Raw genomic sequence first — 25,386 nt, forward strand, 5'->3', positions numbered from 1 at the left:
GGTACCTAGACTGAGAGGGCCTTGGGAGAGGATTCCTGCTGTTACCTTTGAAGTTGGGAGGTCGGAGTAGGGCACCTAAGTCCCCTCCCTTTACCAAGCTCTCCTCCACTAAAGAGGCCCTCACATCACTTTGTTCCTGGGTCCCTCCTCTCCCTTGCTCCTCTTCCTCCAAGGCCCCCTTCTCCATTCTCTCCCTAGATCCCTTCTTTGGGGAGCTCAGCAAATGGAGCAGGAAATTTGGACCCTCTGCCTCCCTCTCTCGCCCTCCTCATTGGATCGGGAGCCTTCTCCGAAGGGAAAGCTGTAATTAGAGGGTGGATCCCTACAGACAGAGAGCAGCCCCCCCCACCCCAACCCCCCCCAGTTCCTTCTAACTTTAGATCTCTTCTCTCCCAGTCAACCTCTCTCCCTCCCTCTCCCCTCTCCCCTTTCTCTTTTTCTCTCTCTCTCTCTTTCTCTGGATCTCTATCCCCCAGCTCCATCTCAGCCTCTTCATCTGCCTGGCTCCTTGGGACCCACTCCCTGGCCCCAGGATGGCGTCCTCCCTGTTAGAGGTAATTGATTCTTTCCCCCACCCCCCAGACATAGGGACAGCTGTCCTGGGGCTTAGTGGGCCTCAGTCTTCCCCATGTCATACACAATCCAGTGACCCAGGTTCTGGAGTCAGGGCTAAGAGTTCCCCTGATGTGTAGAGAGGGTGGGTAGGAGAGGAGAGCATAAGGGAGTTAGGAACATGTAAATGGAAGGACAGAGCAGAAAAGGTGTAATGGGGGTAGAAGGAGAGAGAGAGGGGTATGGGGGTAGGGAGAGGAGAAGGGGTCAATTTAGAGGCTGGAAGAGATGACAGAGGAGTCAGGGAGCAGGGATTAGGTGAGCAAGGAAAGGGCAGGGGAACAGGATGACAAGCTTATGGTTACAGGAGGTGAGATGCCAGCGGGGGCAGGGAGTGGACAGCTGGGGCTGGGGCTGAGGAGACGCCATCTCCAGGGACTTCTGGCCCCAAGCGTCATCTGGGTCTGGTTTGTGTTGGGGAGGGGGCTGGAATATTGGGATACTAGCCTGGGGGTGGAGGATTGGGAGAAGTGTAATGAAAAGACTGAGAGTTTTAAGAGGGATTGGGACAGTCCTAGCCCATGTGCGTATCAGAGGTGGTGGGGGTAAGGGTTGGGGGGTTGTTGTAGAAGGGACCCTGAGCCTAGGGCAGAGAGGGAACTCAAGGGGAGGGATGGGGTCTAGGGCTGCCTGCCCGGCTTGCAAATATTTAGCTTTCAGCCAAAGACAAACTTAGCTCTATTTTGGGAGTGGGTGGCTCCTGCACGGGTTGGGCCACTTCCCTTCTGGGCTAGGACCCCAGCATCCCTAGCTTCTATAACCGAAGGCAGCTAGGGCATGCTGAGGTCTGGTTCTAGGACCCTTGGTTTCTGAAAGGATGAGGATGGGGGTGGGGAGTGTGGGACTGAAACCCCAAACTAGAGAGGATTCAGAGAGAGACTGAGAGGGGAGGGGCAGTGGGATCCCAGAGCTCAGACTCTGGGCCTGTTTCCTTGGTGCAAGTTCTCTGCATCTCACTTTCTCTCTCTGTTTTTCGATTTCTATGTGTCTTTCTCTGTCTTGAGAATCACAGCATTTAAAACGGGATTTCCTGGGTCCTCAGTTCTCATTGGTGTCTTGGATCTGGGCCACTTCTGAGCCCTCCCCTCTGCTCCCTAGACCCAGGGGTAAAAATGTCTAAATAAGCACTGAGATCATTTTGCATGTTCAAAGACAGACTCCATGTGTGTTTCAGTATGAGTGTATGTCCGTCTGCTCATCCACTCACTTCTATCAATGTTGGCGTATAAAAGTGTGCACAAATTTGGTATGTAGGTGTGTGTGAGTGTCATCCAGGGCTATATGCTGGTCTGTGGGTCTGGGGAGCAAGGACTGGGATTGTCTCTGTGTGTACATGGGCATATTTGTGTGCTACATGCCCGTGTGGTTGTAGATAGAACACTATCTTATCTTCTTGTACGGGATCCAGAACTTTATACTCCTCTTCCAGCCTGGAAAGGGAGAAGGAGAAGATGATTAGGTCCTCTCTCTACCCTCTGGCCTTCCTCTCCATGGGCTATGGAAGGGGTTGTATATAGATAAGCAAGGTGCTCAGGTGTCTTTGCCCAAGAGGTGATAGTACCATTGGGTGTCAGGGCTGTTGACGTGGCGACAATGCCTGGGGGAAGGGCTGGCCAGGGGCCTTATGGACCCCGGTGGGCAGAGAGTGAAGGACCAGAGTTACATGTACGAAAAACTGACCCTCTTTTCTGTCCCTTTATTCTCTATAAACTGGAGTCTTTCCCAACTATCCTCTTCATTTTTTTTCACCTAAGAAGCCTTTTTACATTTGGGTGGGGGAGGGCAGAAGGTTAAGGTGGAAGGGAGTTGCGGACTCGCCATTGCAACTGATACTTTTTATTGGTCTAGCTTTTGGGATGCCTGGGAGATCAGCAGAAAACAGTGGCCTCGAGAGTGGAGGTTACTGATCCCTACCCCTTCTCATGCTGCTCATCCTACTTCTAACACTTATACAGCCTGGGAGATGGGCAGAAGGAAGAAAGAAGTGGGACTTTGCAAAATTGGGAATTGGGAGAAACTGGAACTAGGAGATGGGGAAGGCTTAGAAAATAATGGGGAGCTTGGAACCGAAAGCCTGGATACTAGAAATTAGTACTCTAGCAACCAATATTTCTTAAGGTATTGTGTATAACGTAGGACGGAGACAGGGAGAAGAGGATCTGGGAGAAACAGCATAAAGGATCTGTGCTGGGTCATCCAACCTACACATACACACCCACACCCACAACCTCCTCTGCTTCCCTCTGGCACAGTGTCAAAGACTGCTATATTTGGAACCAGAGGACCTGGGTTCAAATCTCAGCTCCGGCACACATTGTGCGTTGGGGCCAGTCACAGAACTTGGTGACCGGGCCACTGAACACAAACCCCACTTTTCTCCTTCCCTTTATTTTGCAGATGAAGAAACCGAGATTGTGTGAAGTTAAATGACTTGCCTAGGTTCATCAAATTAATAAGTGTTCAAGGCAGGATTTGAACCCAGGTCTTCCTGGTTCTATGTACGGTGCTCGGGGTCTCAGTTTTCTCATCTGTAAAATGAGAAGTCTGAACTAGAGAATCTCTAAGGTATCTTCCATCTCTTGAATCTATGGATCTTATGATCTCCCCAAATTCAACCAACGTAAATCAAAATGAAGCAATTTACGAGGGATGGAAGGGGAGGAAAAGAAGGGAAGGGTAGGGGATGGAGGGAAGGGAAGGGATGGGATTTGTGGTAATTCTCCTCCCCCCACCCCTCTCAGGATCTGGATGATTTGGGTAGACAAGGTACCTCCAGAGTCCATAAAAAGGCTTTGGTGGGGGCGGAGGCAGTCTACTAGAGGGAAGAGGAATTAAATGGGGAGGTCTGTACTCCTGGGTCCCAGGAAGGAATCACATTTGATTTGGGAATTGGATTGTCATAGGAAGGAGTGAGGGGAGATAGTGGGGTTGAATGAAATATGTCTGAGATGTAGGAACCCTCCTAAGCTTTAACAAAGCCTGGGGCTTCAAATGAATGAGAGAGGGAATTGCCTATTTCTGTAGAGGGAAACTCAGGTACAAAGGGATGGAAACTTGGGCATCCCGCCCCACCTTCCCCCCACTTCTCCAACCTCTGGATAGACTCTAGAATAGACCCCAGGGTTCTGCCTGTCTCCACCTCACCCCTCCCCTGTCTCCTCAGGGACCATCTCTCCCTGAGTCTGGGGTCCATAAGAGGCCTCAGATCAACCCCCCCCCCACACCCCGTCCTTGCTTCCTCCCTCTCTCCCCACAGCTGGGTGGGGTCCCAGGGCTTGGCTGAGGCCCCTGTGGCCACAGTGAGAGGGCCGGGCGGGGGGACGGCGTCGGCGTTTTTAAAAATAAACCAACCGCAGAGAAACCAACGGAGCCGGGCAGGGCTGGGGGGGGGGTGGGGTGGGGGGAGGAAAATGGGGAGGGAGGCTGGTCTGGGGGGTTTCTGGGGCCCAGAACCAGGGTTACTTTTCTCCTAGGTGGGAAGTCTGCCTTCCACTTCTCCCTCTTTTCTCTTTTTCTCGGAACCCACTCCCACTTTTTCCTTTTTTTTTCTCTTTCTTATTCCCTCTCTTTTTAGCCCTTTTCCTAACTGCCTTGTTTATCCCTTCAATCTCTTCCTTTATTTTCTTCTTCCTTTGTCTTTTTATTTGTCTGCTTTAAAAATATCTATCTTTCCATATCTCTTCCTCTCCCTCCTCCTTGGACTCTTCTTTCTCTAGTGATCTTTTTTCTTTCTCAATCTTCACTTTTCTCTTTCCTTATGTTTCACTTCCTTTCCCTATTCTTTCTTGGTCCCTGGAGTCTTCCCCTGTTTCTCAGCGTCTCTATCTTCATCTCTGTCTCAAAGTTCACTCTGTTGTTTTTGTCCCTTTTTCTCAAGCTGTCCTGTTCAGACCTACCCTTCTTTCTCCCTTTCCAGAGTCTGCCCAGCCCTGCCCTGATTTAAAATACTCTCCCTAGCTTTGGAAAGTTCGTAGTTTCAGGGGGTGGGGTTTGGGTAACTGTGGCCAGGCTGAGAGGGGAGATGAGGGTTTTTGGAATGGGGGACTCTGAAGGGTCAGCGGGACCTTCAGCCATACTAACTGGAGGTGGTCAGCTTTGTCTTTCAATAGAGTGGACTGAAGGGGGACCAGAAGAAGGGAACAGGTGGCAAAACCCTTGCCTTACCCTCAGCTCCAGGACCCTCTTACTTATACACCTCTCTTACACATCCCTCATACACAGCCCTGTTACACATCTGTCCCATATCTACTGCTGGAAACTAACTGGTGAGGGGTTTATGAGTGCTGGCCTTCTGGGTTCCTGGAAAATGTCACTCGGTGCATTATGCATACAAGGCTGCTGGGACCCAGGATTCTCACTCCCAGCTCCCGGAGAGCCTAAGCTGATAGATAAGGAGGTCAGGTGACATCTCATTCCCTTGGCCAAAAAAGGTCATAGATGTTAACATCTGAAAGTCTCTTTCTTGGTGGGATGCTAAAGACAGGAGCATAACAGTAACTGCCTCCCGGGTGTTAGGGGTCTTGGATGGAGAAAGATGCTTCAAGAATTTCTCCTTGTGGTCTCCAAATTGACACTGGATACTTAAATCTCTTCAATAAAAGAAGCGTAGCGTTTTAATTCAAATTCTGCCAGGCTATATGCTGAGGCGGATTCCCCGTGGTCTGGCAACAGTGGCCATGGAAGGTACTAAGGATTCACCCTGGCATTACTTTTTTAAAATTATTTTTTGGAGGGGAGAAGGCAGGGCAATTAGGGTTAAGTGACTTGCCCAAGGTCACACAGCTAGTAAGGGTGTCAAGTGTCTGAGGCCAGATTTGAACTCAGGTCCTCCTGACTCCAGGGCCGGTGCTCTACTCACTGTGCCACCTAGCTGCCCCCACCCTGGCATTTCTAATAGAAACTCCTCATCCTCTGTCCATCGGGGGACAGTGCTGCGGCAGGGATCCCCATAAGGGTGGGGGAGCACCAAGGCAAGTGGAGCTGCCTCTAAGCTTAGAGAGGGTCCTAAGATCCCTGGCCATCTGAGCCTGCATTGCTCCTTTTAGCCACTTAAAGTTGGGGCACCAGCTGGCGTTTTATGGAGCTGGGGGTGTCTGCTACAGTCTTGAAAGAAATTCTTGCTCCAGCCACAGTCTTGGCTCACTTTCAACGTCTCAGTGTCTCTATTCTCCCCTCCTTTTATCCAACCCTGTTCCCTGGCCCAAGACTTTGCCAAGAGATAGCTCACTCAGGGTCCTGACCCTAGGGGAGGTAAGTAAGTTGTCCTCTTGGAGGCAATGAGTAGGGAATAATGACAGTAAATGTACATTCAACTCTGGGAAGACAGCCTTTATTAAGTGCTTACTGTGTAGTAGGCACCGTGCTAAATGCTGGGGATACCAAGAGGCAAAAATATCATCCCTGCCCTCAAGGGGTTCACTTTTAAGTCTGAGAAATGACGTGCAAATAACAATGCACCTCCGTGACCTGTATGGTAAAAGGGAGAGGGGAGTGAGTGGGAGAAGGTGCTAGCACTCTGGGGGATAAGAAGGATGCCTGGGAAAGGCCTTTTGAACAAGGTGGGATTTGAGCTGATGCCAGAAGAAAGCCAGGAAAGCTGGCAGGTAGAGGGGAGAAGGGAGAGCAGTTCCTTTGTGTGGCCAGCCAGGGAAAAGACACAATGAGGAGAGGGAATGTTGTGTGTGAGGAAAAAGCACAGAGGCCAGGGTTGTAGGATCATTTGTGGAAGGGAACCTGGAAAAAGACTAGAAAAGGACACATTGTGAGGGTTTTTAGAAGCCAAAAGAATTTGTATTTTAGTCTGGAGGTACAAAGGGAGGCAATGGAGTTGACTGGGCAGGGGTGTGTGTAACATGGTCCAGCTTGTATTTTAGGTAGATCACTTAGGCAGCTGAGTGGAAGATGGATTTGAGCAGAGAGAGAAGAGGCCGGGAGACCACTGTGCTTAGGCCCTCTCAGCTCAGGCACCTCCCTTTGCTCTTGGCTCCCATCCGCTGCCCATTGACTCATGGCCATTTTCCCTCTCTACAGGAGGAAGCACACTATGGCTCCAGCCCGCTGGCAATGCTGACTGCAGCCTGCAGCAAGTTTGGCAGCTCCAGCCCTCTCCCAGACTCAGCTACTGCAGGCAAAGCAGGTGCAAAGAAGCCGTACCCTCTGGGCAGCGAACTCTCTGCCCCTAAAGCCATGGGTGATGCCTACCCAGCTCCATTTGCAGGCACCAATGGCCTCCTTTCCTCTACAGCCAGCCCTCCAGCTCCAGCTTCAGGTTATAGCAATGACTATACCCCCTTCTCCCACTCTTTCCCTGGACCCACAAGCACTCAGGACCCTGGGCTACTGGTGCCCAAGGGACATGGCTCTCCTGACTGCCTGCCCAGTGTCTACACTTCCTTGGACATGACACACCCCTATGGCTCATGGTATAAGGCAGGAATTCATGCAGGCATCTCCCCTGGCCCTGGCAACACGCCTTCCCCATGGTGGGACATGCACCCAGGGGGCAACTGGCTAGGTGGTGGGCAAAGTCAGAGTGATGGGTTGCAAGGGACACTGTCCACTGGCCCAACTCAAACTCCACTCAACCCCCAGCTACCCACCTACCCTTCTGAATTTGCTCCACTCAACCCTGCCCCCTACCCAGCTCCCCACCTTCTCCCTCCTGGGCCCCAGCATGTCCTGCCCCAGGATGTCTACAAACCTAAGGCTGTAGGCAATGGGGGGCAGTTAGAGGGAGGTGGTGGGAACAAACCTCCTCGGGGTGCAGGCACAGGAAGTAGTGGTGCCTACGGGGGTGGAGGGGGTGGCCGTTCCACCTGTGATTGCCCTAACTGCCAAGAGCTAGAGCGATTGGGGGCAGCGGCTGCTGGGCTGAGGAAGAAACCCATCCATAGCTGCCACATTCCTGGCTGCGGCAAAGTTTATGGGAAAGCTTCGCACCTGAAGGCCCACCTTCGCTGGCACACTGGGGAGAGGCCCTTCGTCTGCAACTGGCTTTTTTGTGGCAAGAGGTTCACCCGCTCAGACGAGTTGGAACGGCATGTCCGCACTCACACCCGAGAGAAGAAATTCACCTGCCTGCTTTGCTCAAAGAGATTCACCCGAAGCGATCACCTGAGCAAGCACCAGCGCACTCACGGCGAGCCTGGCCCTGGGCCCCCTTCTTCTGGCCCCAAGGAACTGGGGGAGGTTCGGGGAGCAGAGGACGAGGGCAGCCAAGCCCCCAGGCCAACAACCTCACCCATTCCAGCTGAGAAAGCCCCAGGAGGCAGCCCAGAGCAGAGCAGCCTACTGGAGATCTGAATCGAGGGCCACCCCCAGCTGCCCGTCCTCTGTAGCTTGCCTTAGTCTCTTTCCCCATTGCTCGTCCCTTGTTCCCTCGCCACCTTTTGTTTCCCCTTATTTTTTCACCACGATCCCCAAACTCAATCCCAGTCTCAATGCCCCTTGTTCCCAAACCCCTGATTTGCTCTCCGCCCACTATCACTCCAGCCCATCTAGTTTTGACACGCTCCCTAAGTTGTCCTCCCAACTAGCTTCCTCCTCCTCTCCTCATTTTAACCCTGGTTTTCCCTTGTTCCTCCAAACTCGCCATCCCACTCGCCACTGCCCTCTCTTTTATCCTCCCTTCTTCCCGCCCCGCCCCCCCCCATCATCTCCATCATTTTCCTTATCCTAACTCTCCAAATTCCAGCTGTTGGCTGCTCTTCCCTAGCCTGAATTATCTCTGGTCTCTCAGCCCAGTTTCCATACATTCATTTATAGTAGGAGATTGATCAGGGGGCCTATCATCAATTGAGTCTCCTACAGAGTTGATCAGGGATTCATTCATTCATTCATTCATTCATTCATTCCATCTCACTGCTCATTTGTTCATTCAGCTAATATCTATTGAGCACCTACTACGAGTGTGGTATTGGGCTAGGTGCTTCCACTGGGCCCGCTAACCTCTGATTTGCCTCAATTTCTGGTCTTTCTTTCTCTAAAACTCTTTGATGTTATCAACTCAGTCCTCCCTCTTTTTCTTATTTCTCCCTAGCTCCATCTCCCACTCTCTCTCCTCTCCCAAACTTTTGCTCTGTTTCTTCATTTTCACGGCCTTTTCCCCCTTTTATAAACACAATAATAATAATAATAATGATAATTTATTGTCCCCTGGGTGCCCCTCTTCAGGAGCCAAAACCTGGGAGGTAGGGTTAATGGCCTAATAGGGCATAGGGTGGGGACAAATCCCAGTGGTGGGGTGACCTCCAAGGTGAGGGAGGTGGCTGCCATGCCTATGCATATTAAACCCACCCTATGAATGAAGAATAATGAATAGTGATAATTAATAATAATTCTATTTATCTAAGTTATGATGACGGGTCAGGCAGAACTAGGCCAGGGATAAGTAGGGGTCTGTCTCTGCTAGGGGAGATCCCAGTAGCAAGAATCTTTGCTTCCAGATGGGTTAGCTACATCTCTCTCTCTCTCCTCTAACAAAGTCTCAGTCAGTGGGGACTTTGCTAATGACATCTCCCTCAGTCTCAATTTATGAGGTTTCTCTGTAATTGTGGTCTCTTTTTAATGAGTGGGATTTCTCTTTTTATGGGATTTCTGCTAACAGGGTGGGTCAGTTAGCTGGATCTTTATACTCAAAAGAGTTTGTTTGATGGGGTCTTTGTCAGTTGGGGTTTCTCTGATATCAGGGATGCTGTTATTGGGGTTTCACTGGTAAAGGGGTTTTCCCAATACCAGGGTTTTCCCAACCCCAGTCAGAAACTGTGAACCATCAAGTCCTCTGTGTGTGTGTGTGTGTGTGTGTGTGTGTGTGTGTGTGTGTGTGTGGAGGGGGGAAGGGGAGGTGGAAGTATTTGTGTTAATTCACCAATGCTTACTCTCCAGCTCCTTTGAATCCCAGATCAAGGTCTCACTGCTCCTCTCCACCACCAACCCCACTCCCATCCTAGGCTCTGTGGTCTCAACCATAGGGAACCTCATCGGTCATTTTTAGAAATACTACCTTGAGGCAGCCTAATCTGATAGGATCGGCCGGTAGATGGAGGTCGGGAGAAGGAGGTGTGTGTGAATGAGAGGCTTTCTCTGGGACCAGAATCAATCAAAGAAATGAATCAACATCTAATATCCGAGTGCCCACTCTATCTAAGGCACTGTGTGTTTGGAAGTTAGGGGAGGGGAGATACCAGTGAGAGAAGATGTTGGAAAAAATAGAAAGGTAAAGTCCCAAATCTGACATTAGATGCCTCTAACTAACCTGACTTTTACTGTCAACCCCATCCCACGCTGGGACTTGGGATGCTCCCAAGTACACCTTCAATGACTTTCGATGCCGCGCAGTGCCTTTGGATCCTCTTCTCCTTATCCTACCCTCCAGCTCCTAGTGGCTCTAGGTGGAAGGAGGGTGACCTCACCTAGGGACAGGGGAAAGGGGATCGTGGGAGGGAAGGGTCATGCCCTTGTGGAGTTTTTTTTTTGTTTCGTGTTTTTTTTTTCTAATTTAATAAATATCTGATTTGATACGGTGTCCAGTTGGAAAGGTGAAGATCTGGGTTGGCGGAGTGGAGGTGGGGGGTAGACGTGTGGGACAAAGTAAAAGGGAAACGTCTATAATTGCATTCCATTCTGCATTTATTTGCATAGCAAATACACCATCCAGCGGGCCATTAGGGGTTAGATTTTTTTTAAATTTAGCTGTGTTCTTCTAATCCGTGGGCAGGAGACACTGGGTACTTCTCTGTTTTCGATTTTATCCAGAGCCAAGCCCCTCCAAGTGACCCAGCCCCTGGTCATTTGCCTTTGGAACCCGGCGATCTGAGAAAGGCCGAGAGAGGGAGGCTTCGGGTGCAGGGGTTGAGAGCGAGAGGGGATTGGCGTTGGATCTTTCCCGCTTAGGCCGGACTCTCCGTGGGCCGGCGGGGCCTTAGGCCACCCTTGCCCACGTCCCACCCCGCCCCCGACCTAGCAATCAGCTGCACCGGAGGAGCAGCCCCGGAGGAACAAAAGCTAGCCTGTGGACCCAGAGCTCCCCGAGCCACAATAGGGCTTTGTGCGGCCCCCAGCCCCGGGGCTCCCCCGCTGAGCTGGGCGGAGCTCTCCAGCTCCTCTTCCCGGGGGAGGTGCGGAGCCCGGGGCTTAACCCGGGCAGCTTTCCACGTCCTGCGGCTTGTGTCCCCATTGGTGGGGGAGGGGAAGCCAGGGAAGCGAGGGAGGGGTGTTGGAGTGGGGTGGGGAGATGGTCAGGACCAGACACCTCACCTAGCCCTGCCCTGCACCGGATCACTATTCCTTGGGGCACTCCAAGCGTGAAAATCTCCCCTCCCCGGGGCAGAGAGCGGTCCATCAAAGGGACTCTGGAGAAGATTGCGCAGTTAGCTTGGCCGCGCTGAAGGCCCCAGATGGCCAACCCCTAGAACCCCGGAAAGAGGAGACAGGGTCTTGGTAGAGGTTCCCAGGCCCCCGCTTGTGCTTCCCAAACTAGGCGGGCTACCCGAGACCCCCGGCCTCCCCAATCCCTACCGGTCGCATCCCTTGCCTCCCCAGCCCTTTCATCTTCCCCGATTCCACTAACTCCGTTTGGCTTTTTGTTGTTGTTTTTTTTTTTTTTTTGCTGGTTTCTGAGAGATAAAAAGCCGCGTCAAATAGAGACGGCGCGAAGCCAGGACAAACAGGACCGCAGGGCCCGGGCCCGGAGCGTGTGCCAACGGAATGGGTACAAGGCCAGGATCCTGGAGCGCTTGCGGCAATGGACTCAGGAAACAGACCCGGGCGCGTGGCTGTTGCCCACGGGTTTTTCCACCACCTCCCCCAGACCCCCTGGCAAGGGTGTGTGCCTTTCCAAAAACTCTGGTCCCTGCCCTCCCGCTGCCTCAGTTTCCCCTTGTGTTCCCTAGGGAGGCTGGAGTGGAGATAATGTTGGATAGGCGCTTTGTGTTTCTTCGCGTAGTCCCTTCGCTCCGGGGATTTAGCCTAGACAACCTCGCCCCCTCGTGGAACGGACTGGACAATGCATTAGGCCTGTGTCTATTAAACAAACGGCTCCATGCCATGGGCCGCCCTTGGCAAATCTTTAAAAATGGTAATTTATTTTTTCGATTGACCAGCGTTTGTTTTCTTTCCTTCCCACTCCCACCCCCTCGTGAAAAGAAAAAGGAAGACAAATATGCATAGTTAAGCAAACAAATCTCCACATTGACCGTGTCCAACAATATGTCTCATTCTGCCTCTTGAGTTCTGTCTCACCTCTGAATTCATCTGTAAGGAGGTGAGCTCTTAATCCTCAGTCCCCGTTGGTTGGTCACTGCATAGTTCAGGGTTCTGAAGTCTTTCAGAGCGCATTGTTATTGTATTAGCCATGCAAGCCTTCCCAGGTTTTCTGAAGCTGTGTACCATTCCTTTTGGCACAATTGATGAGTATCTCTTTAGTTGCTAGTTCTTTGCTGCCACAAGAATAGTTGGTAAATGTTTTTGTACATACGGATCTTTTTCCTTTTTCTTTGATCTTAGGGGTATAGGCCCGGTAGTGGTATCATTGGGTCGAAGGGTATGCATAGTTTAATAACTTTCTCTGAACAACTCCAAAGTGCTTTCCATGGTAAATTTACATCTTCATCAAACAGTGCATTAATGTGCCTGTTTTCCCATGGCCCCTTTAATATTTTTCATTTTCCTTTTTTTTCTTGTCAATTTGCCAATCTGATGGGTGTAGAGTACTTTAATAAAGTTCGGTTGCTTTAGTTTGCATTTCTCAAATTATTAATAATTTGGAGTATTTTTTCATATGACTACTGATAGATGGGATTTCTTCCTTTGAAAACTTCCTGTTCATATTCTTTGATGGTATTTCTATTGAGGAACTACACTGGGCAAAACTGTGGATGTCCCCTACTACTCAGTAAGTCTTGCTCTCACTAGGTTTCCCTGGAACTCCTCGTTCTGGATCTCATCACTTCGGGGTTAGACTTGAGATGTCTTCATAGAATCTGAGTGGGAAAAGGCTTCAGGTGATATCTAATTGGACCTCTATTTGAAATAGTCATCCAGTCAAGATGCCACCAAAAAGAACCCTGCAATCTACCTCTGATCAACCCCTCGATCCCCCTACTGTCTGTAGGCTGGGAGCTCCTCTATTGATGGGGGAAGTGTTGGGAAGAGGGGTAGGCCAGAGCCCTGGAGGCAGCTATATTTGTTAAGGGGTTTTTCTCTATTTGAAAGAGAAGTGTGCCTCTCTGTACCTTCCATTCATTGTTCCTCATTTCTTTTCTCTGTGGATAAGCAAAACAAGATTAGTCTCTCACATAACAACTTTTCAAATAATTGATGCAATTCTCGTGATCTCTTCCTTCTCCAGACTAAACATCCCTAGTTTTTGTGGTATAGTTTCACATCCTTTTGCCACTATGGTTGCTTTCCCCTGAAAGGGCTTCAGCCTGTCAACGTCCTGCTTGAAGTGGAAAAAGTGACAATTTCAGTTTATGGCAATAAATTAACTGTGCTAATAGTAGAAGGCTAGAGGAAAGTTGTGAGGGCCTGACCTAAAGGGGTTCCTTAAAATTTTCTAATCCCCCTCATTTTACCCAAGTAAACTGGTAACTAGAAAAGAACTTTGGATTGGTAGGTAAGGCTACTTAAGTCAATTTACCTCTCTGAGGCTTGGTTTTCTTGACTATAAAATGAGGGGATTGAACTAGATTATCTCTAAAATTCCTTTGAGCCCTAAATCCTGTGAAGGTGAAGTGATTAGCCCAAGGTCACATAGCCAGTTGGTGTTAGAGCAGACACCGGACTCTTTTAACTTCTAATATGGTTCTCTTCCCATTAACACTGGCCTGTCTTCTGGAGACATACAGAGCCTCAATCTTCTCTTGACTTGTCTAACTTACAGCAGAAAGTGAAAAGGTAGGTAGCGCCCTAAGAGGTAGGTGACATTTTTGAAGTAGAATGTCCCTCAGATTAGAACACTCGGTAGTTCAGCATCTCCCCAGACCCAAGTCATTCATTCCTTTGTCCATTATAAGCATTTATTAAGTGTCTATTACATGCCAGTGAGTATCAAGACAAAACAGAAACAGGTCCTGCCCTCAAGGGGCTTGTGTTCTATGGGGGCTGGAGGTGGGGGAACAACAAAGGATCACAGATCTAAAGTTGGAGGGGACCACAGAGATCATCTCGTCCAACCTCCTCATTTTAGAGAAGAATAGAGTCACAGGGAAACTTCTGATTTGCTCAATGTCCCACAGATAGTGTTAGAGGAGGTGTGGGAAGTAAGCTGTCACTCCAGAGCTACTGCTCCTTCCAATGTGCCACCCTGCCATCCATAATACATGAGCACAGGTAAGTACCAAATACGTATATAATAGGGTATTTTTTAAGGACATTATATACTATACCACTGTACTTACAGTATAAATAAAAAAGCACGATAAGTAAATACAAAATATATTAAACAAAGTTTTTTGGGGGCAGGACATTAGTGACCGAATGGCGCTCAGAATGGTTCTCCTTTGGAAGGGAGTACTTGAGCTGAACTATCCAGAATTTTATGAAGTGCAGCTGGGAAGGGATTCTATTCCAGTCCCATGTAAAGGCTTGGAGATGGGAGATAGAATGGACAGAGAACAGCAACTGGGTCACTTTGGCTGGTTGTAGAATAGAAAATAATGTTTGGTAAGATAGGCAATGTTATAGAAACAAATATCTCCTATTGAATTTGTGTAAGAGGTAAGTGATGCAGAATAAATCTTAGCACACTGCAAAAATTATAGAGGTGAAAACCTAGGTTTTAATGTGCTTATAAGCACAGGTTCATGAGGTAGAAAGAGAAGGCTGAACCCTGACTGGGGATTGGACCAATCTACTTAAAGAAAAAAATTATAGGGACTGAAATTTTTTTCTAAATAAATAAAACAATCTTCAGGGCATAAAGGTCACACAGGCCTAGTCAAACAGATTCAGTATCTCATGCTTCCTTTTGTTTCAGTTATGCCCCAACTCTTTGTGACCTCCATTTGGGGTTTAGCTGGTAAAGATACTGGAGTGGTTTGCCATTTCCTTCTCCAGCTCATTTTACAGATGTGAAAACAGAGGCAAGCAGGGTTAAGTGACTTACTCTCACACATTTAATAAGTGTCTTAGGCAGGGAACAAGCTAAGTTAGAATAAATTAGTAAACAGACTAAGTTAAAGATTTAAACATTGAGTTTACAAAATCATACACTTACAAAACTTCAAGGTTACTTTTTAAAGACGTCACAATGGGCTAATTAAGAGGAATCTCAAAGATAAAGAGCTACATCACTTTGGGAGAGTTTAAAAAGTTTTGTAGATGGCATATTTAGGTACAGACCAGGCCCCCGCATGCCTGGTCCCAGTCCCCATCCTCTCCTTTCACCATGTGGCCCCCTTCCTGCCTCCCTCCCTCCTCCCTCCTAGAAGTCTGTGGATTGATCCACTTAAGTAAAGTGAAAACTGTCTGTAATATTACAGCTAACATTTATGTAGTGCTTATGCTGTGCCAGGAACTGTCCTAAACACTTTACAGTTATTATCTTATTTAATCCTCACAACAACCCTGAACCGTAAGTGCTATGATTCGTGAACAAAGGAGTGTCAAAGTCAGAACAGTGCTTTGGGAATACCATTTTGGCAGTTGTATGGAGGATGGATTGGAAAGGGAAGAGAATGGAGTTAAATTAGAAGAATACTACACAGAATATTACTATATGAATATGAGGAATACAGAGAAGCATTGAAGGACTTACATGATCAGATGCAAATCAAAGTATGCAGAGCCAAGAAAACAATATACATAATGACTACAGCCATGTAAACAGAAAGAACAACCACCACAAAACAGCTGAAAAAGAATGTTGCCAAAATGAAGAATAACAAGCATGGCCCCGAAGAAGAGATATGAGAAGATACCTCCCCTCTAGCTTCTTTTCAGAAGTGAATATCTATAGGTGTGGAATTTTGTTTTTCAACTTTTTTTTAATGTATTAAATATGTTTTGCTGAATTTCACTTAGATGATATAAAAATAAAGATATCAATAAAAATATTTTTTGAAGAAAAAATTTTAAATGAGGTTATTACAATAGTCCATATGAGCACTGACTGACAAGTTCCTGAGCTGGAGTGTTGGCTGTGAGTGCAGAGAAAAGAACAGATTGAAGAAATATTACAGAGGTAGAATTGGCAAGACTTGCCAACTGATTGGATTAAGGGGGTGAGAGGGACGACTTTTTCTGTTGGGGAAGGTTCTTGTTTTTACATAAATTTGACTTAGTTACTTATCCATCTTCAAAATGAAACCTTTATCAGAGAAAATTGCTACGAAGATTTTCCCCAGTTACCTATTACCTTCCAATTTTAACTACATAGGTTTTGTTTGTAAAAAACCTTTTCAATTTTATGTAATCAAAGTTGTCTATTCTATTTCTGTGATCCTCTCTGTGCCATTTGGCCATGAATTCGTCTCTCTGTAGATACAAAACGTCATTTTTCCCTTGCTCCTCTAATTCGCATATAATGTAATATTTCGTTGTTTGTTATTGTCGGTCTTCCTTTTAGAAGACCAATGACATCACAAGGATGATGCCTTGACTTGCTCTTGAATTAGATTTAAGTGAGGCAGAGTTGCACAAAAAGTCCTCAGTCTCGATCTCTCTTCCAGAACCATTGAGGTCCAATGGCAAGACAAAAACCAAGAGGACTGGTGACAGCCTAGGATGTAGTGGATGACCTTGGCATTTTCAATGTCTGACCAAGCTTCAGCCGCCTTCATGGCTGTTAGAACAAATTGTTCTCACCTACCCATTCCCCTGGAAGAAGTCTTCACACGCTTTTTCTAACTTTTGAGTTTAAGGCCTGTCAGTTACCCTCAACCTTGTTGAGCACACCTGCAAAGTCAATTTTACTGGGGGAGTGGGACTGTGCAATGCTACAGCTTCTTGGAACCACAGGTGAGAGAGAGAGAGAGAGAGAGAGAGAGAGAGAGAGAGAGAGAGAGAGAGAGAGAGAGAGAGAGAGAGAGAGAGAGAGAGAGAGAGAGAGTTGAGTGATAGATGGACACCAAAGGTAGAGGAGCAGCCCTGAGAAGGTGACTCAGCAAGGCCTCATACCAGCCATGCTAGTCCTCCCTGCACAGTCCATCCATCCATCCCTCAGTCAAATAGCCACTTGGGAGTTCAGCTTGGTACATGGTATGATGGTAGAACAAAATCTAACTCTGCCAGACTGCTTTCCAGTTTTCCTGGTAGTTTATCATGAGGTCTTATCCTTGGTCTTTGGGGACCCTCACCAAAGTCTTTGGGAAGAAGAGGAGGGGGGGGATGGCTCGGAAATTGAGGGTTGTAGGGACTGGAAAACACTGGAAAAGGAACAGGGCTTGGTAAGGGGAGGCAGGGGGAGGGGTGGAAAGCCAGTAGACGATCGTTAGATAAGGGAATTTCAAATTTCTTGAAGGTGGAGGTGGCACATTTTTGGCACCATCTTCGTGTGTCGCTGAGGCTCGCCGTTGCTCCCGCTTTTCCCCAAGCCTGGGCGTTTCGGGGAAGGAGGCAGGCATTCCTCTACCAGGAGGGCGCTGGATTTTCCTCCCGCAGGCCCCTGGGCCTTCTCCCCTGACATCTCTCCAAGGCCGCTCTCAGGCCTGGAAGCGCTTAATTAGGGATTGGATTTATTTAAAGACCCAAATGAGAGGGGGTGGTTCAAATAGGGGTGGCTGACGACTGGCTCAGGACCCCACCCTCCCCAGAAGTCTTCACCCTTCTGAAACCAGCAACCCCCCTCCCCGCTGACGTGGGCACGCCGCTTCCTATGCAGGACGCCAGAGGGGCGCGAGAAGCTACCGGAAATTCCTCCCCGTCGCTCCGCGCTCTAGGCCCTCTACTTCCGTCAGGCGTGGAGGCGGCGGCGTTTGTCCCTCGCGGAGACCCGTCCGCGCTGCGGCTCCAGCGCGAGCGCGCGTGGGACCGCAGGGAGGTGGAACCGGCTGGCTCCTAGCCGGGCCGCCTCGCAGGATGTGCTCCCTTTCGTTGTTCCCGCTGTTACCGCCCTGGGACCAGGTGACGCTTTACGAATACAACAACGAGCTGGTGACGGGTGACAGCTATGAAAGCCCGCCCCCCGACTTCCGGGGTCAGGTAATTTACTGGGTACATTAGGCCGAGAGAGAGGCCGAGGGGTGGAGCTAGCGTGGGGGTGGAGCAAGGAAGAAACGGAATGAGAGGGAAGGCTTGGGATTGGAAGATAAGAGTTTGAAATGGGTGGGGTTAGATGAAGTGGGTGGGTTGAGCGCTCGGCCTAGAGAGGGCTTAGCCGGGGAAGGGGCGGGGCTACAAGGTGTTGCCGGGGGGGAGGGGGGAGGGGGAGAGGGGGCCGAGGCTTGGGGGCTGCCAGAGTTAGCGAAGTACCTGGCCCGTGGTAGGCGCTTAATAAATGCTTATTGACTGATTTAATCCGGATCTTAACCTTTTTTGGGTGCTGGACCGCCTTAACAGTCTGGAGAAGCCCACAGACTCCTCAGTCGTGTTCTTAAATGCATAAAATACAAAACAAGCCAAGTTCATAAAGATACATTTATCGAAATATTGAAACACACGTACACAAGTTCCCAGATCCCAGGTTAAGAACCTCTGATCTAATCCGATCCCTCCATGTAACAGATAAGGAAACTGAGACCCAAAGTCCTGGATACAAAATCAGGTTTTACTCCCTATCTAACAAACTTCCCACTTCACCACATATACTTAAACAAAGCACTTGGCCTTTTCTTCCTTCGGGTGAATTTTGTTACGATTTTGTTCTTGCTCTATGAAGTAATTCTTTGATTGGTATGGCACTGAATAGGTAAATTAATTTAAGTAGTATCATTATTTTTATTATATTGGCTTGGCCTCTGTATGAGAAATTAATATTTCTCAGTTATTTAGATTTGTCTTTATTTGTATGAAGCATTCCAGTGCCATTTCCACTTATACTGTGCTGTGCCCTTTTTGAGGGAGGTTAGGGAAAAGGGGCAGGTATTTTATCGGAGTTTGGTAGTTCTTGTAGAGCCAAGGGATAGGAAGAGAGAAGCTAATTCCTTCTTCCTTCCTGAAAACCTGCTTCCACAGTGGATCAACCTTCCTGTTCTGCATCTAACGAAAGACCCCCTCAAGACCCCTGGGCGTCTGGACCATGGCACCAAAACTGCCTTCATCCATCACCGTGAGAGTATCTGGAAGAGATGTATCAATGCCTGGTGAGGCCAGGGACAGGAATCCCTGGGTCTGTAGATATTGGGGAAGTTGAAGCTTCTACCACTGGCCTTTACTCAAAGACTGTTATCATTTCGGCCTCCCCTGGCCTAAACCATGTATCAGACCCTTATTACCTAACCTGTCAAAAGATAAACCTTAGTCTGTGCTTCAAGGGTCTCTCTTCTCTCCTCACTGACTCTAATTCATCTGAGAGCAGTGTAAAGAGCCCTGGAGGTAAGAGAAGAGCTGTGTTCAAGTGAATTCAGCTACTTAACACCTGTCACGTCCTAGGCAAGTATGTGCCTTCTTGGGGCCTCAGTTTCCTCATTTGTAAAATGGGGGGGATTGGAACAGATAGTCCCTTCTAAGAGTAAACCCTTGGATGTGTAGTTAACCCCCCCAGACCCTTCCCCAGTCCTGTAAACTGCCCCCTCCTCCATCATCCCATCCAGCTGCTGAAGCTATTGCTTCAGCTCAGACATTGCTGTATTCTGTTCATTTGTACTTGTTTATATTTGGCAAGTCTTCTTAGAACGTTTTGAGGGTTACCTTCCCAGTTCTCCAGGACTGGGGAGTCCATCTCCTTTGTTTGGGCCCTTATGCAGTGTCTAGTATGGTGCTTTGCACGTAGAGACCACCCATAACATACATTTGAGTGAATGGCATGATTTTGGTGCTCTAAAAGGCAGGTGTGGGGCTGAGGAGAATGTGGAAGTCCCAAACGCAGCCTCTCTGTTCCCTGCAGGTGTGATATGGGGGTTTCAGGTGTGTTGAATGAGGTCGCTAACTCTGAGGAGGAAGGTAAGTCATTCTCTTCTGCTATTCCCCTTTCTCTTTCCCTCTGAAATGAATAATAATCACTGGTATATAGAATGCATTAGGGTCCACAGAATGCTTTCCTCGTAAACTTCATTTGCCTTTTCCCACACCTACCACTTGACCTCAGCTCTTTCCCATTGCCCAACTTAGTCCTCCTTTCCTCCTGAACCCCATCTTCATTGTATCTGTCACTCCCTCTAAATACCCCATGGACGTCTCCAGGACAGATCAACTTGGAAAAGGTTCAATCACAGCTTAAAAGTGCCCAATGCATGCATCAGATTTGTGATAAGTGCTGGTTCAGTGATAGCTATCCCCTTCACCCCCACAGTGTTCAAGTGGGTGAAGACAGCATCAAGCTGGGCGCTCGCATTGTGTCGATGGGGCTCTTCTCTCCACGGGTCTCTGTTTCCCCATTTGTCAGTGAGTTTGTGCTACCCCCACCCTTTCCCTGTAGGCTTAAAAATGCATAAGATAGGATGAGGGAGGGGGGCGGGGAATAGTCTTGGTGACCATGGACTATGCAGGGTGGGTTTTGATCCCTCTGGGAGAGAAAAGAGTTAAATCCCCCAAAAGGGGGGTGTGTGTATGGAGGGGGGTGGTGTCAATAAGAGGGTAGTATCCCTCTATCTCAGCATGCCCCATCCTCATTCCTTTATACCCTTACAGCTCAGGAGTGAAGATCTGATTGCTGAGTTTGCCCAGGTCACAAACTGGTAAGGGGATGACTAGAGGGGCTCCTGGGAGTTGGGAGACTTAGCTTTGACACTTTTGGTTTGGGGGCTTGGGGGTTAGGGTCAAGATAATGTCCTGTTTCTCTTTCCTCCTTCACCAAGTGAGCAAAAATAGCTTCTCAAATGGAAAAGAATCTAAGCTGGGATGGGGAAGCACAGATCCCTGTTGTTCATGCTCACTTACACCCCAGGTCCAGCTGCTGCCTGAGGGTTTTTGCCTGGCATCCTCATACCAATAAGTTTGCGGTGGTGCTGTTGGACGACTCTATCAGGGTATACAATGCCAACAGGTATGTGTGGGCATGTAGGGCAGGGGAAAGTACGTCATTTCCCTTTAACTTCCCAGCCTTCCAGAGCTTGTTAGCTGGCCCTGGTTCCAGAAGACTCCTGAACTTTTTTTTCCCACTAGGATCCTTTAAGAATTTAAGTTTCCCATAGGTAGGGTGATTATATGTTGTGTTGGGGGGGCAAGGGCTGGGAAATCTCTGAATTTCTTTGAGAGTTTGGCGTGTTTCCTTTTCCCAGACCCTGCCTTGGCAACTTTTCTCTTGCCCATCCTTCCCTCTTGGACCTGTTTCCCTCACTGTCCCCTTTTCATCTCTCTGCCACCCTTACTCATAACTCTGGGCCTCTCTTTTTTTGTCCTTCTCGCATCTCTCAGTACCATAGTCCCCTCTCTGAAGCACAGGCTACAGCGAAATGTGGCCGCTCTTGCCTGGAAGCCCCTCAGTGCCTCAGTGCTGGCCGTGGCCTGTCAAAGCTGTATTCTCATCTGGACCTTGGATCCCAACTCCCTCTCCACCCGGTAAGTTCCTTCCTTTGTCTGCCCCCTATCCTATCCTGAGGTTCTCCCACATGTCTTGGGTGCCTAAGGAGTTTTGTGAGTATGGCAGTGGGAGGAAATTACCCAGAAGGAAGAGAAAAAACAGCCTTTTCCCTATGGGAACTCTGAGGCCAGTAGGGCAAATAGAACAAGAACCTAGGGACAGAGACAGGTAGAAATCAGAGACTGAATTCAAGGCAACAGATGAGGGATTGGGGAGGGGGTACAGAAACCACAAGAAGGAAATGAGTTCAAAAAAAAAAGGCTTCCTAGATGGAACATGGAATCAGGAATCAAACCCTGGGATGGGATTTGAAAGGAGCAGAGAGGAGAGGTCATGTCATCATGTGAAGCTCCAGGCAGAAAAGAGCCAGGCATCATTTGAAAACAGGGAATAAGTTTGCCCAGTCAGAGCACAGGCTCTGGGCTGAAAAGATGATTTAAAAGGTAGCAAGGCGATGTAGCGGATAGAGTGCCAGGGCTGGTGTCTGGAAGGCCTGAGTTCAAATCTCCCCTTAGACACTTAGGACCCTGGGCAAGCCATTTTACCTGTGTTTGCCTCATTTTCCTCATTTGTTAAAAGGGGATAATAATAGCACCTACCTCCAAGTGTTGTTGTGAGGACCAAATGAGATGATACTTGTAAAGTGCTTAGCACAGTGGTTAGTTCATAATAAACGCTCTATGAATTTTAGCTGTTATAAGAAGGAAAAGATTCTCATCTACCCCACTGTTTATACCCCTGCTCAATGGTTTTCTTGAAGATTGCAGTTACAACAGCCTTAACCTCATTAATCTAGTATTTCCTGACTTGACAAGTCAGGAAGTCTTTCCTTCTTTCTTTTTTCTTTTTAAAAGATGATTAATTTTGGTTTTTACATCACCTCTATTTCTGAACATATTCCCCAACTCCCTACCATGGATCCATCCCTCATAACAAAAAGAGAGGAAAAAGTTACGTCCCCAAAACCAGCCAACACATCATCTGAGCCTGATAGATGAACTGTTGTGCCCCCTTCGTCCCCCACCTTGGCAGAGAAGGGAAGCCCTTCCTCGAGCTTAAGGAAGCTCATCTGGCTTGGGTGGGGAGGGGAGCCTCTTCCTCATCAGCCCTCTTCAGTGGGATCAGGACATTATGTTTTCATCCTCTGTCCTTTCCATGATCTCATCCTCGGACCCCATAATCCTTCTCTTTCTCCTCCAACTTGGAGGGACAGTGGATGGCCTTGAAAGGTTGAGAATTTCTGACTAAGATCCAACACAGGGAAAGCTGGGAAGCTGGACTCTTGGCTTTCCTTGGGCCACTTGTCACCTTCTCCTTAACCTCCAACCCTTGCAGACCCTCCTCAGGCTGTGCCCAGGTGCTTTCCCATCCAGGGCACAGCCCTGTCACCAGCCTGGCCTGGTCCCCCAATGGAGGACGACTGCTTTCAGCCTCACCTGTAGATGCTGCTGTCTTGGTGAGTTGTTTCCCAACTCTCAAGTATCCCTTTGTTTTCTGGAAAAGACCATCTTACTGATGATGGAAAGTGGAGGGAGGCTGGGTGTGGAGCTCTATTTTCTATAGTCCAGGTTGTAGTCAATAAACATTTATTTATTAAGCACATGGTCTGTGTCAGAGACAGCGCTGAGTTCTGGAGATGCAAAGAAAGACAGCCCCTCTCCCCCAAAACAAATAGAAATTCCTTGCTCTCAAGGACCTCACAATCCAATGGGAGGAGACACTATAAAACTGTGTAGTGACCAAGATATTGCAGGATAAATTGGAGAGAATCTCAGAGGGAGGGCATTAGTATTAAGGAGGACCTGGAAAGACTTCCTGCAGAAGGTGGGATTTTAGTTGAGACTTGAAGAAAGCCAGAGAAGCCAGGAAGCAGAAAGAAGGGGCAGAGGGTTCCAGGCCTGGGGGACAACCAGTGAAAAAATACCTGAACAGCAGGGGGGCCAATGTCACATGGAGCTCCAAGGTCATGGAGGGGAGCAAGGTGTAAGAAGACTGTACAGGCAGGGAGGGCCAGGTTATATAGGGTTTTGGAAGCCAAATAGAGGATTTTATATTTGATCCTGGAGGTAATAGGAAGCCCCTGACATTCACATAGCGGTTAGGCATGGTCAGACCTAGGATTTAGAAAGATCATTTTGACAGCTTGGGGAGGGTGGACCCAAGTAGGAAGGACTTGGGGGAGGGAGGTCAACCAGCTGATTATTGCAGCTATCCAGGGGAGGTGAAAAGACTCTGTACTTAGCCCAAATGCATTCCCTACAGTCCTGTCAACCTCTTGGTTCCCTGCTCTCCTGGACCTATAAAAGCCCTTTGGGAAATAATTGGGAATATTTGAGCTTCTTCCTTTGAAACCTTCTCCCCATGCTTTCAGGTATGGGACATCTCAACAGAGACCTGTGTTCCCCTTCCCTGGTTCCGCGGGGGTGGGGTCACCTATCTGCTTTGGTCCCCTGATGGCAGCAAAGTCTTGGCAACTACGCCTTCTGCCATTTTCCGGTAAGTGAGGTGTCAGAGAGAGCAGACAGGCCTTTCTTTGGCTCTGCCCAGCATGGTTGTGCAATACAGACTATCTTCTGGGCAGAGTAAAATCGGACATTTTGGAATTCTGGGAGTCCTTAACCAAACCCCTCCCTTTCTGGTGCAGGGTTTGGGAAGCTCAAATGTGGACCTGTGAGAGGTGGCCTACCCTGTCAGGGCGCTGTCAGGTACAGTGGGATCCCAGGACCCTCTGGGAGTGCGTGGGCCACAGTCATCAGTTGTCTTTCCCATTGGGACATCATGTCCTCACACTGCCATCACCTGGAGGCTACTCCTGCCCTTTCTCAGTGACGGATCCCTTTTCTTCCTTCCTCAGACCGGCTGCTGGAGCCCAGACGGAAATCGCCTGTTGTTCACAGTCCTAGGAGAGCCTCTAATTTACTCCTTGACCTTCCCTGAGCACAGTAGTAAGAAGTGCCTTCTAGGAAGAATGGAGGGCCCTGAACATTTTAATAGACCCAACCTTTGGGGGATTGGGAGGAGGTAGGGGAAGCTGGGATAGTTAGATTCCCAGGAGGACGGGTCAGGGGAGGCCCCTCCAACCACCTGCTAGGGCCTCTGAGGTTGGAAAGGATCTCATCATGTGCCCTTTCCACAGGGGAGGGAAAAGGGCAGGTCGGAGGCGCCAAGACAGCTACCATTGTGGCAGATCTGTCCGAGACGACAATACAGACACCCAATGGGGAAGAAAGGTGAAGGAAGGGCAAGGGCCATGGTGTGTGTGGAAGGTGGGAAGGACCTAACTTCCCCACCTTCACCTTTCACTGTGTTCTCTAGGCTAGGGGGAGAAGCTCATTCCATGGTCTGGGACCCTAGTGGAGAGCGTCTGGCCGTGCTCATGAAAGGTAATGGGGTAAGGAGGACAGCCCATGCTGTCTCTGCCCATCAGCTTCAGCCCCAGGAGTCTGTCTCGAGTTCTCTGCTCTCAGTCTGCCCTCGCTGCCCTTCTTGCAGGAAATCCACAGGTCCGGAATGGCAGGCCCATCATTCTACTGTTCCGGACCCGGAATAGCCCTGTGTTTGAACTGCTTCCCTGGTGAGTGCCACCTGGTTCTCCCCCCGCCCTGTCACCATTTTCCTCTGCCCTTCTCATTTCTTCCCTGCCTTGTTTCCCAGCGGTGTTGTACAGGGGGAACCGGGTGCCTGGGCCCAGCTGATTGCCTTTCACCCATCCTTCAACAAAGGAGCCCTGCTTAGTGTGGTAAGCGGGGGGTTCCAGCTGTTCTGCTGGGTGGAGATGGGAGCTGAGGAACATCGGGATAGGGATGAGGGGTTTTGAGTTGGGGCTGCTGTAGTTCGGTTTGATACTTCATCCTCCCCCCTGCAATTTCTCTACAGTGCTGGTCCACAGGCCGGATCACCCACATTCCTCTCTATTTTGTCAATGCCCAGTTCCCCCGATTTAGCCCCATGCTGGGCCGAACCCAGGAGCCTCCTGCTGGGGGAGGGAGCTCCACCCATGTGCCTCTGTTTACTGAGACAGCCCTCATTTCTAGCCCTTCTTGGTCCCACTCCCCCACCAGCCATCTTTAATAAACATGTTCTTTATTTCCCTTTCTTTCTGCTCTGTTTTCTTAATGAAGTGGGGACTAGGCATTTGGAATGAGAGGAATCTAAAG

The 25,386-nt window shown here is 49.0% G+C and overlaps 2 protein-coding genes across 3 annotated transcripts; both read left to right on the forward strand.

Annotated features, from left to right (window-relative positions):
• Positions 1-533: 533 nt before the first annotated feature.
• Positions 534-7,914, forward strand: SP7 (Sp7 transcription factor). The gene is made up of 2 exons (XM_036758591.1): positions 534-554; positions 6,643-7,914. The coding sequence occupies exons 1-2, from the start codon at positions 534-536 to the stop codon at positions 7,912-7,914; spliced, it is 1,293 nt and encodes a 430-aa protein (XP_036614486.1).
• Positions 7,915-17,504: 9,590 nt separating this feature from the next.
• AAAS (aladin WD repeat nucleoporin) lies at positions 17,505-25,325 on the forward strand. Of its 2 annotated transcripts, XM_036761952.1 has the most exons (16): positions 17,505-17,751; positions 18,724-18,851; positions 19,595-19,650; positions 20,000-20,091; positions 20,338-20,384; positions 20,594-20,692; positions 21,064-21,207; positions 22,565-22,685; positions 23,601-23,725; positions 23,874-23,934; positions 24,084-24,174; positions 24,366-24,459; positions 24,545-24,612; positions 24,722-24,803; positions 24,884-24,968; positions 25,106-25,325. In XM_036761952.1, the coding sequence occupies exons 1-16, from the start codon at positions 17,629-17,631 to the stop codon at positions 25,298-25,300; spliced, it is 1,611 nt and encodes a 536-aa protein (XP_036617847.1). In that variant the 5' UTR covers positions 17,505-17,628; the 3' UTR covers positions 25,301-25,325. The 2 variants fall into 2 exon arrangements, with proteins under 2 accessions (XP_036617847.1, XP_036617848.1); XM_036761953.1 differs by lacking the exon at positions 18,724-18,851 and having other exon boundaries at positions 17,509-17,751.
• Positions 25,326-25,386: the final 61 nt, after the last annotated feature.

This window comes from Trichosurus vulpecula, chromosome 5 (genome assembly GCF_011100635.1).
Source record: "Trichosurus vulpecula isolate mTriVul1 chromosome 5, mTriVul1.pri, whole genome shotgun sequence".
NCBI classification, from domain to species: Eukaryota; Metazoa; Chordata; class Mammalia; order Diprotodontia; family Phalangeridae; genus Trichosurus; species Trichosurus vulpecula.